This window comes from Oncorhynchus clarkii, chromosome 7 (assembly GCF_045791955.1).
Source record: "Oncorhynchus clarkii lewisi isolate Uvic-CL-2024 chromosome 7, UVic_Ocla_1.0, whole genome shotgun sequence".
NCBI lineage: Eukaryota > Metazoa > Chordata > Actinopteri > Salmoniformes > Salmonidae > Oncorhynchus > Oncorhynchus clarkii.
The window spans coordinates 67,136,630-67,149,121 of record NC_092153.1 but is presented as its reverse complement, the minus strand read 5'-3'; the positions used below and the strand labels follow the sequence as shown (position 1 = coordinate 67,149,121).

At 49.8% G+C, this 12,492-nt stretch overlaps 1 protein-coding gene across 6 annotated transcripts in view; it reads left to right on the top strand.

The window, feature by feature from the left end:
* The window catches only part of LOC139413710 (neurofascin-like), a 93,852-nt gene that overhangs the window by 38,954 nt on the left and 42,406 nt on the right, over positions 1–12,492 (top strand). For 3 of the 6 annotated variants that reach the window (XM_071161398.1, XM_071161394.1, XM_071161399.1), the window contains 4 exons: positions 3,617–3,722; positions 7,369–7,565; positions 8,047–8,169; positions 10,391–10,561. In XM_071161398.1, the coding sequence (XP_071017499.1) occupies positions 3,637–3,722; positions 7,369–7,565; positions 8,047–8,169; positions 10,391–10,561 (577 nt within the window). In that variant the 5' untranslated portion in view covers positions 3,617–3,636. Of the gene's footprint in view, positions 1–3,229; positions 3,723–7,368; positions 7,566–8,046; positions 8,170–10,390; positions 10,562–12,492 lie in introns of those variants that run through there. The other 3 variants (XM_071161397.1, XM_071161396.1, XM_071161395.1) reach the window with 1 other exon arrangement.

The following is a 12,492-nucleotide window of genomic DNA, read 5'->3' as shown; positions in this document are numbered from 1 at the left end:
ACACAAAGGTGATGCCACCTGGAAAATCAAGGCATTATCAAGTGCTTGTCAAATAGTGAATGAGAGACTGATGAAGTGTTTACAGCCTGTGCAAAAAAAATAAGTCTCATCATACAGCCTTACAATGTATTAAAAATCAAAACATATAGCCCAAAGTTTGTAGAACAACTAAAGTTGCATTAATAACTCAAAATTAAGCATAGTGGAGTACCTGTTTCTTTCTTAACAGCTCAACACAGAATAGCCGCATGTGCGCACTCCCTCCAATATTGGAGAAAATATCCTTTCTATTTTATTCAGCTTTGTTCAATTGTATTCTTCGTACTATAAAATAATTACATGGAATTCTAAGCAAATCATGTCTGCTAAATGAACTAGTGTAGCCCACAGCCATATGGAATAGCCAGATCAGGGCCTAAAATAAGGATAACTCGGAGTATGCCATTCTGTTCTTCCGAAATATACTACATTTTTTCCATATCATGTACCTTTAGACCTGTCTAAAATAAATAATGGATTTATTGTGAAGGTGTCAGCTATATTACATGGATTTATTAGACTTTTTTAAGTGTAGATTTTCCAAAGGTCTGCATCAGTGGCTTGTAGGTGTCACGGCTGTTGACGGATGAGGACCAAGGTGCAGCGTGGTGAGCGTACATTTGACTTTATTTAAGAATGACGCCGACCGAAAACAATAAACCATACAAAACAAACCGTGAAGCTACAGGTCATGTGCCATAAACAAAAGTCAACTTCCCACAAACACAGGTGGGAAAAAGGGTACCTAAATATGGTTCCCAATCAGAGACAACGATAGACAGCTGTCGCTGATTGAGAACCATACCCGGCCAAACCATAGAAAATCATAGAAACACAAAACATAGAATGCCCACCCCAACTCACGCCCTGACCAAACCAAAATAGAGACATAAAAAGGACATAAAAAGGTCAGGGCGTGACAGTACCCCCCCAAAGGTGCGGACCCCGGCAGCAAAACCTAAACTATAGGGGAGGGTCTGGGTGGGCATCTACCCGCAGAGGCGGCTCAGATGCGGGACGCAGACCCCGCTCCACCGCTGGCTCACCCCACTTTGGTGGCACCTCTGGTGCGGGGACCCTCGCCGCCGACCCCAGACTGGGGAACCTAATAGCGGGCCCCGGGCTGGAGGCCGTCGTCTCCGGAGGGGCCGGGCTGGGCGCAGGACTCATCAGGCTGGGGAGACACTCAGGAAGCCTCTTCCTTGGCCGAGGCACCGGATACACTGGGCCGTGGAGGCGCACTGGCAGTCTCGAGCGCAGAGCTGGCACCACCCGTTCTGGCTGGATGCCTGCTTCCACCCGGCAAATGCGGTACGCTGGCACCGAGCACACCGGCATGTGAATGCTCAGCCTCGACATCACCCCATAGCACTGGGCCTGACCAGTCACATGCTCGCCACGGTAAGCACGGGGAGTTGGCTCAGGTCTCCAACCTGACTCAGCCACACTCCCTGTGTGCCCCCCTAAACAATTGGGCTTCCTCTCGGGCTTCCTTGCCAGCCGTGTTCCCTCATAACGCTGCCGCTCTGCTTTAGCTGCTGCCTTTGCCTTCCTCTCTGCTTCTACCTGCTTCCCGGCCAGGATCTCCTCCCACATCCAGGATCCCTTGCCATTTAAAATGTCCTCCCATGTCCAGTCCTCCTTCTTACCACGCTGCTTGGTCCTTTGGTGATGGGAAGTTCTGTCACGGCTGTTGACGGATGAGGACCAAGGTACAGGGTGGTGAGCGTACATTTTACTTTATTTAAGAATAAACCATACAAAACAAACCGTGAAGCTACAGGTCATGTGCCATGAACAAAAGTCAACTTCCCACAAACACAGGTGGGAAAAAGGGCACCTAAGTATGGTTCTCAATCAGAGACAACGATAGACAGCTGTCCCTGATTGAGAACCATACCCGACCAAAACATAGAAATAGAAAATCATAGAAACACAAAACATAGAATGCCCACCCCAACTCACGCCCTGACCAAACCAAAATAGAGACATAAAAAGGATCTCTAAGTTCAGGGTGTGACAGTAGGCTGTGTGTGGAAGCCAGGAAATGCTAAATGTATTTATGTTAATTAACGGTCAATTACCGTGAGACCAGCAGTTATTTGCTTGACAATAACCGGTTGACAAAATGTCATGACTGCCACAGCCCTACTAGGAGCAGGTTTTATTTTCCAATCCGAAGCAACTTACATTAACTAGCTCTGTGTTTGTATGGTTGCCACAGAAACACAAATGGATGGATGACTCCGCCTGTTACCTATTGTTTACAGTAGTGCATAAGAACAGTTGGGTAACAGGCGGCATCCCCAAACTGAGGACAAACAGAGAATAGTAATGGGCGATGGAATTCCCTCTTTCTCTCTAACGGAAATCTTTCTATCTTGACAAGGGGACTTCCAATAGGACTTGGGCTATTCCCTTTAAAACTGTGGTTACTCTGGAGAAGATTTATGACACACACACACACACACTCACCGGTTGTTCCTCTCTCCCATGTTGGTACATCATGGCAAGGAAGTATCTCTTTCAACTGGGGCTCTTTTGCACAATGGGAGGGGAGGCAAGCAATTTTCTTTGAGGCTGGGCTTGATAGTGTGTAGTGTCAGTGTACAGATTTAGGATCTCAATTTGAGCCAGTTTGCTACAGCAGGAAAATAATCCTGCAGCAACAGTAATGTGAATTATTATGTTGATTATAATGAATGGACATTGTTGTAGGGGTTGATACATTTACCAAAAGGGAAAATCAAGTATGACATTTCAAAGTGAAAATTACTAACTTCAGAAGCTTTTTTAAACCTAAAATACACTACAAATAGACTCGACTGCGTCTGACAGTCGAGGCTGGGTCTGACAGTCAAGGCTGGGTCTGACAGTCGAGGCTGGGTCTGGTAGATGTGTGGTGACAGTACAGAGCGGAATGAGTGCCCGGTGCTCAGTGATCTAGAAGTGGACCAGGGCAGAGAAACAGTGGGGAATCATCTGGCTTAAGTGGGCAATTAAATAAGAGTGAGCACAGCTGTGTTAAGGCCAGAGGGAGGGGAGAATACACCGTATCAACACCATAACCCAATCCTCTCCTCCTCACTTCACTTCTCCTGGATATGGCTGGTGTGTGTGTGTGTGTGTGTGTGTGTGTGTGTGTGTGTGTGTGTGTGTGTGTGTGTGTGTGTGTGTGTGTGTGTGTGTGTGTGTGTGTGTGTGTGTGTGTGTGTGTGTGTGTGTGTGTGTGTGTGTGTGTGTGTGCGCGCTGTGGGGTTGTCTGGTGATTGGCTGAAAGCCGTGATATATCAGACGTATACATGTACCATGGGTATGACAAAAAATTACTTTTACTGTTCTAATTATGTTGGTAACCAGTTTATAATAGCAATAACCCACCTCGGAGGTTTGTGGTATATGGCCAATATACCACGGCTAATGGCTGTATCCAGGCACTCCGCATTGTGCATATGTTGGCCATATACCACACCTCCTCGGACATTACTGCTGAATCTTGCTCTCTCTATCTCCTTTTCTTTCTCTCTCTGTTTGCATTCTTTCTCTCCTTTGTCTCTCTCTTTCTCTCTCTCTCTAGTGAAGCAGCCTCCCACCATAATGAAACAGTCATTGAAGGACTACATTGTTGATCCCAGAGATAACATCATCATTGAATGTGAGGCCAAGGGGAACCCCGTGCCAACGTGAGTTACACACAAATACCCATCCCTCTCTCTGTCCTTCCCTCATCTGTCGCCGCCCTCCTCCACTCAGCTTGTCTCTAATTTCTCACTCCCTCTCACCCACTTTCTCTCTCTCTCTCTCTCTCTCTCTCTCTCTCTCTCTCTCTCTCTCTCTCTCTCTCTCTCTCTGATTATTCTATTGTCTTTTTGTTTGTGATTGTTTCGTTCTCTCTTCATCCTGCATACTTTCTGACTCCGTTGTTCTATCCCTCGCTTTAACCCCACTGAAGCTGGGTCTCCACTTGTTATCCCTCCTCATTCTTTTTCTCTCATATTTACTCTCCAGTTCTCTCCTTCTTTTCTTGTTTCCCTTCAGTCCTATCTCCCTGTTGTCTCCCTCTTTAACTCCCCCTTTCCTACTGTTACCCTGCATTGTCACTTGCTCTCTCTCTCTTCCCCTGACTGACTGTGACAGTTATACAGGGTGGCAGTCATTATTGTGAGCATGAATAGGCCAGCTCAGCACTGCTCTGCCATCCTGCACCCCATTTCACCCCCCTACCCCATGACAGCCTCCAGCCACCCCATGACAGCCTCTGACAGCCTCCAGCCACCCCATGACAGCCTCCAGCCACCCCATGACAGCCTCTGACAGCCTCCAGCCACCCCATGACAGCCTCCAGCCACCCCATGACAGCCATCTAGCCACCCCATGACAGCCATCCAGCCACCCCATGACAGCCATCCAGCCACCCCATGACAGCCTCCAGCCACCCCATGACAGCCTCCAGCCACCCCATGACAGCCTCCAGCCACCCCATGACAGCCATCCAGCCACCCCATGACAGTCATCCAGCCACCCCATGACAGCCATCCAGCCACCCCATGACAGCCTCCAGCCACCCCATGACAGCCTCCAGCCACCCCATGACAGCCATCCAGCCGCCCCATGACAGCCATCCAGCCGCCCCATGACAGCCATCCAGCCACCCCATGACAGCCATCCAGCCACCCCATGACAGCCATCCAGCCACCCCATGACAGCCATCCAGCCACCCCATGACATCCACCCAGCTACCATCCACCCAATAACAGCTACCCCATGACAGCCACCCCATGACAGTCACCAGCCACCCCATGACAGCCACCAGCCACCCCATGACAGCCATCCAGCCACCCCATGACAGCCATTAAGTGACCCATGACATCCATCCAGCCGCCCCATGATAGCCACCTCATGACAGCCACCGCATGACAGCCAGCCAGCTCTCCTGACATTACAATATGATCCCACTGAACCCACATGATACCCCGCCCCCTCCTTTTTCCACCTTGGGAAAGGGGATACCTAGCCAGTTGCACTGAATGCTTTCAACTGAAATGTCTCTTCTGCATTTAACTCAACCCCTCTGAATCTGAGAGGTGCAGGGGGGTCTTAATCGGTGTCCACATCATCAACACCTGGGGAGCAGTTGTTGTTGAGGGTTAACCACCTTGCCTGCTCGGGGATTCGAATTAGCGACCTTTGCTGGCCCAATGCCCATAACTGCAAGGCTACCTGCCGCTCCTAAAAACTTGATATGCCAGCCTGTTCCCTCTACCCCAATCTTCTACTGCCTCCTCTCTCTCTCACTTTCCCTCCTCTCCCCTCACTCCCGTCCTCTCCCCACAACCGCCTCCTCTCTCTCTCACTTTACCCTCCTCTCCCCTCACTCCCGTCCTCTCCCCACAACCGCCTCCTCTCTCTCTCACTTACCCTCCTCTCCCCTCACTTCTGTCCTCTCCCCACAACCGTCTCCTCTCTCTCTCTCACTTACCCTCCTCTCCCCTCACTCCCGTCCTCTCCCCACAACCGCCTCCTCTCTCTCTCTCACTCCCCCTCCTCTTCCCTCATTCCCGTGCTCTCCCCACAACCGCCTCCTCTCTCTCTCACTTACCCTCCTCTCCCCTCATTCCCGTCCTCTCCCCACAACCCCCTCCTCTCCCCTCACTCCCATCCTCTCCCCACAACCCGCTCCTCTCTCCCTCACTCCCGTCCTGTCCCCACAACCCCCTCCTCTCTCGCTCACTCCCATCTACTGCCTCCTCTTCCCTCACTCCCCCTCCTTTCCCATCTACTGCCTCCTCTTCCCTCACTCCCCCTCCTCTCCCCTCACATCTACTGACTCCTCTTCCCTCACTCCTCCTCCTCTTCCCTCACTCCCCCTCCTCTCCCCTCACTCCCCCTCCTCTCCCCTCACATTCACTGCATCCTCTTCCCTCACTCCAACCTCCTTTCCCATCTACTGCCTCCTCTTCCCTCACTCCCCCTCCTCTTCCCTCACTCCCCCTCCTCTTCCCTCACTCTTCCTCCTCTTCCCTCACTCCCCCTCCTTTCCCATCTACTGCCTCCTCTTCCCTCACTCCCCCTCCTCTCCCCTCACATCTACTGCCTCCTCTTCCCTCACTCCCCCTCCTCTTCCCTCACCCCCCCCTCCTCTTCCCTCACTCCCCCTCCTCTCCCATCTACTGCCTCCTCCTCTTCCCTCACTCCCCCTCCTCTTCCCTCACTCCCCCTCCTCTCCCATCTACTGCCTCCTCTTCCCTCACGGCGGAGCTGTTGGCCGAGGTTGGAGTAGCCAGGAGGAAGGCAAGGCCAGCCGTTGAGAAATGCTTGTTTAAGTTTTCGATTATCATGGATTTATCGGTGGTGACTGTGTTACCTAGCCTCAGTGCAGTGGGCAGCTGGGAGGAGGTGCTCTTGTTCTCCATGGACTTTACAGTGTCCCAGAACTTTTTGGAGTTAGAGCTACAGGATGCAAATGTTTGCTTGAAAAAGCTGGCATTTGCTTTCCTGACTGACTTTGTGTATTGGTTCCTGACTTCCCTGAACAGTTGCATATCGCGGGGACTATTCGATGCTATTGCAGTCCGCCACAGGATGTTTTTGTGCTGGTCGAGGGCAGTCAGGTCTGGAGTGAACCAAGGGCTATATCTGTTCTTAGTTCTGCATTTTTTGAACGGAGCATGCTTATCCAAGATCGTGAGGAAGTTACTTTTAAAGAATGACCAGGCATCCTCTACTGACGGGATGAGGTCAATATCCTTCCAGGATACCCGTGCCGGGTCGATTAGAAAGGCCTGCTCGCAGAAGTGTTTTAGGGAGCGTTTGACAGTGATGAGGGGTGGTCGTTTGACCGCGGACCCGTAGCGGTTACAGGCAATGAGGCAGTGGTCACTGAGATCCTGATTGAAGACAGCGGAGGTGTATTTGGAGGGCCAGTTGGTCAGGATAATGTCTATGAGGGTGCCCATGTTTACAGATTTAGGGTTGTACCTGGTAGGTTCCTTGATGATTTGTGTGAGATTGAGGGCATTTAGCTTAGATTGTAGGACTGCCGGGGTGTTAAGCATATCCCAGTTTAGGTCACCTAACAGAACAAACTCTGAAGCTAGATGGGGGGCGATCAATTCACAAATGTTGTCCAGGGCACAGCTGGGAGCTGAAGGGGGTCGGTAAGCAGGCGGCAACAGTGAGAGACTTATTTCTGGAGAGATTCATTTTTTAAATTAGAAGTTCGAACTGTTTGGGTATGGACCTGGAAAGTATGACATTACTTTGCAGGTTATCTCTGCAGTAGTTCTGACCCTGTTCTGTTATGTTCTTTTTGTTTCCATGGTGACTCAGGTTCTCATGGCGACGGAACGGGAAGTTCTTCAACGTGGGGAAGGATCCACGGGTGACGATGCGGAAGCGCTCGGGAACGCTGGAGATTAGCTTCCGGAGCGGAGGGAGGCCAGAGGACTATGAGGGGGAATACCAGTGTTTCGCCTCTAATGACTTTGGAACGGCGGTGACCAACAAGATCCTACTACGAGTGTCCAGTGAGGAGTCTGTTAATTCACATCCACGCACACACACACACACACACACTCCCATGGATTAAATGCAGAAGACACATTTCAGTTGAAGGCATTCAGTTGTACAACTGACTAGGTATCCCGCTTTCCCTCTGACACACACACACACACACACACACACACACACGCACACACACTCACACACACATATAGACATAGACACAAAAATCAGTAGTCTATATTCTGAAATGTTATAAAGTGAATATGACTTGTAATAAGTATCTCATACACGGGAGGTTGGTGGCACCTTAATCGGAGAGGATGGGCTCGTGGTAATGACTGGCGCGTAAACAGTGGAATGGTATCAAATACATCAAACACATGGTTCCCAGGTGTTTGATGCCATTCCATTTACTCCGTTCAGTCCATTATTATGAGCCATCTCCCCTCAGCAGCCTCCTGTGATCTCATGTCATCTAAATATCTCTCTCCCTCCCTCTGTCAGAGTCCCCTCTGTGGCCCAAGGAGGTGTTGGAGCCAGTAGTAGTGGGTGAGGGTTCTTCCCTGGTCTTGGCCTGTAACCCTCCTCCAGGTCTGCCCCCTCCACACACCTTCTGGATGAACAGCGGTGAGTCTAGCTCTCTCTCTGTCTCTCTCTATGTCTGTCTGTCCCCCTCTCCCTCTGTGTCCTTCTGTCCCTCTTTATCCCAGTCGTTTGTCCTCTTAGGTGACCTCTCAGCTCTTCTGTCACTTGCTATTTAATGCTATTGCTTTCTTTTCTCTCTCTCTCTCTCTCCCTCTCTCTCTCCTGCTCTCTCTCCCCTCTCTCTCTCTCTCTCTCTCTCTCTCTCTCTCTCTCCTCTCTCTCTCTCTCTCTCTCTCTCTCTCTCTCTCTCTCTCCTGCTCTCTCTCTCCCCTCTCTCTCTCCCTCTCTCTCTCCTGCTCTCTCTCTCCCTCTCTCTCTCCTGCTCTCTCTCTCCTGCTCTCTCTCCCTCTCTCTCTTCTGCTCTCTCTCCCCTCTCCCTCTGTGTCCTTCTGTCCCTCTTTATCCCAGTCGTTTGTCCTCTTAGGTGACCTCTCAGCTCTTCTGTCACTTGCTATTTAATGCTATTGCTTTCTTTTCTCTCTCTCTCTCTCTCCCTCTCTCTCTCCCCTCTCTCTCTCTCCCTCTCTCTCTCCCTCTCTCTCTCTCTCTCCCTCTCTCTCTCTCTCTCTCCCTCTCTCTCCTGCTCTCTCCCTCTCTCTCTTCTGCTCTCTCTCCCCTCTCTCTCTCTCTCCCTCTCTCTCTCCTGCTCTCTCTCCCTCTCTCTCTCCTGCTCTCTCTCCCCTCTCTCTTTATCTCTCTCTCTCTCTCTCTCTCTCTCTCCCTCTCTCTCCTGCTCTCTCTCTCCCCTCTCTCTCTCCCCTCTCTCTCTCCCCTCTCTCTCTCCCCTCTCTCTCTCTCCCTCTCTCTCTCTCTCTCTCTCTCTCTCTCTCTCTCTCTCTCTCTCTCTCTCTCTCTCTCTCTCTCTCTCTCTCTCTCTCTCTCTCTCTCCCCTATCTCTATTCTGTCTGGAAGTGTTTCAAATCTCTCACTCTCAAGATATCCTCACTTTCTTTCTTTCTCTCTCTCTCTCTCTCTCTCTCTCGCTTGATCACTCGTTCACTCTCTCTCGCTCCCTCCTTTCTATCTCTCTATCCCTATCTCTCTTCTCTAGTGGTGTGTGTTACTGCTGACCCACTGTAATTCTGTGTGTGTGTGTGTGTGTGTGTGTGTGTGTGTGTGTGTGTGTGTGTGTGTGTGTGTGTGTGTGTGTGTGTGTGTGTGTGTGTGTGTGTGTAATTATCTGACTGCTGGGTAAAGAGCTGAGGCCAGAACCCAAGAGCAGGCAGAAGCCATTTTAAGAGCCCAGACTGAAGTAGTCCTTCACAGCTAATGGTGTCGCTATACTCTCTGGACTGTACTTCACTACTCTCACTTCACTAAATCTTTATTAGCCAGGCTAATTATAGCCATGGGGCCACTATGAACATAATACATCAAGTATATAATAGCAATCATAGCATTATGGCACATTGCCCAGTCACAGTTACACACCACCACTACATTTGACCACCAGCTGGGGGATGATTGGACCACAGCACCGTCAAGACAACCAGATTGGCCCTATCACTCGTCTTAGTTACAGAGTGTGTGTTCATGTGTCGGGAGCATCTTTGTGTGTTAGGAATTAACATTAACACAGAGCCCCAGAGTGACAAGTCCCAGTCCCAGTGCTACATCATCACAGAGGATGACAACACTAGAGCTGACCTAGCTGGCACCATAGATATAGAATCCTAGTTAGGATATATTGTCTATAGCTGGCCCCACTGGCTACCTCTGTGTCCTAACACTGCTGGTACTCTGTTACACGTTACATACACTCAGCTCAGGTCCAGTCTAGTTAGGAGTTTAAGCCAATGAGACCAGACTACAGTTAGATTTTAAAGGGTAACGTCTATTTGATCTTTATCTATCTGGTTGGGACTGACTCTGTTTTTCAAGTCACATGAGATGTAGGCTACTCCACTTGGCCAGTCTAGTGGATGCCTCTGAAATTAGATCATGTTATGGTCCATTATGAAGCATACAGTCTAAATGATTTAATATCTTTCTCACTCACTCCCTCTCCCTTCATTCTCCCCCATATTTACCTCTCTCTCTCCCTCTCTTTCCTCCCCCATCATTACCTCTCCTTCTCTCATCTCTCCCTCCCTCCTTCCTCTCTCTCTACCGCCTCCATTCTCTCTCTCTCTCCCTCTCTCCTTTCCCTCACTCCAATCCTCCCTCACCCCCTCCCTCCCTCTGTCCTTCTCTCCCTCCACAGCCATGATGTCTATAACCCAAGATAGGCGTGTGTCCATGGGTCTGAATGGAGATCTGTATTTCTCTAATGTTCTGGCTAAAGACTCGCACACAGACTACAGCTGCAACGCCCGCTTCCTCTTCACACACACCATCCAGCAGAAGAACCCCTTCACACTCAAAGTGCAGACCAGTAAGTAGGCTACAGACACACACACACACACACACACACACACACACACACACACACACACACACACCAACCAAAAGTCTTTGAATGTAGTCATGTTCTATCGCTGTGTATGAATAGGATCATCTATTGTATCACCTATTGTATGGTCAACCTGTATGCCTCACATGAAATATGAGATGTCCCCCTCTAGTGGTGGCCATGGCCATGACATGTACAGGATGTTATTTTACCAGGACTTTCTCCTTTGTTCCTCAGTGTGTGCTGTTGTGGCTGTGTTCGCTCCTCCAGCTCTGCCACAATTGTCCCTGACAGGAATTCTCCACAGTGCCCTGCGTCTGTAAGAAGTTTACATTTCTCTTTTTCTGACGCAGGGGAGAAAGCTGCTCAGTGCTCATTTCTGACACAGGGGAGAAGCTGCTCAGTGCTCATTCCTGACGCAGGGGAGAAGCTGCTTGGTGCTCAGTGCTCATTCCTGATGCAGGGGAGAAGCTGCTTGGTGCTCAGTGCTCATTTCTGACACAGGGGAGAAGCTGCTCAGTGCTCATTCCTGACGCAGGGGAGAAGCTGCTCGGTGCTCAGTGCTCATTTTTGACGCAGGGGAGAAGCTGCTTGGTGCTCAGTGCTCATTCCTGACGCAGGGGAGAAGCTGCTTGGTGCTCAGTGCTCATTTCTGATTGCCCATAAGGTCCTTTATCCTTGCAAATCCTTCTCTTTCAGAAGCTGACTCATTGCATATGCAGTAACTCTGACAATAGGCCAATTGAGGTTGTCCCTTATTAACTCAACCAATGTCAAGCATGCCCTTAGACTTAGAGCCTCTCCAAACTAAGTCAGATCTGACAGTAGAGCTTTGGGGAATCTCCCTGGGGCACTGTAGCAGTCTAAGAGGGGGTTAGAAAGGTCTTCTCTTCCTAAAATACATCCCCCTTGGTCTCTCCCCATTGGCCCTCCCCCACAGTTTTACTTACACACACACACACACACACACACACACACACACACACACACACACACACACACACACACACACACACACACACACACACACACACCATCACTTGGAGGATTGTACAGAGTAAAGCTTCTCCTCCTCCTGTGTATCGTAAAGCCCTTAAAACCCAAGTCCATTCCACAGTCAGCCCATAGCCAGAGGGGGAACCAGTGGCATATGTTCTTACTGCCCTGGCCTTGGGGAGTAGGCCTGGGAGTGATGGCATGTGAGGGGACTCTCATAAGGACAGAATGGGGAAAGCCCCCAACTAAACCCCTATGGGAAGGTCATGTAAGAGATAGGCTGAGTAAACAGGGATTATCCTAAATCATGCATGCAAATAAGAGTATTTGTGTTGATGATTCATTGTTCGTTCATTCATTATTATAAGCATGCAGATGCAAATGTACACACATGCGTGTTCACACACAGAGAGCGAGCATAGGGGATGGATAGAGCTGCACCACCTGTCATAATGAGTATCTCTTACACACATGTACATGCGCGTGCACACGTGGTAGTAAGCTTGTCCCTAGGGGCCAGGCCTAGTTTTCTTCTCGGGTCTCAGTGCACCATGGGAGGATATCGATCAAGGATGGCTATTGGCTACACTTTGCCATGGCTGCACGTTGCCATGGCTATAATGTCACCATAGCTACTTGTCACAGTGATGGCGTGCATACAAGTAACAGCCAAAATGAAGGTAACACCAACATAAAGTGTCTCAATAGGGCGTTGGGTCACACTGTTAAAATATAAAGTCTGAAAACACCATGATTGTGTAATGAAACTATGAAAAGTAGTTCACTTAAAGCTGAGCTCTTGTGTTGTTCAAAGCCCCGAGCTGACAAGGTACAAATATGTCGTTCTGCCCCTGAACAGGCAGCTAACCAACTGTTCCTAGGCCGTCATTGTAAATAAGAATTTGTTCTTAACTGAC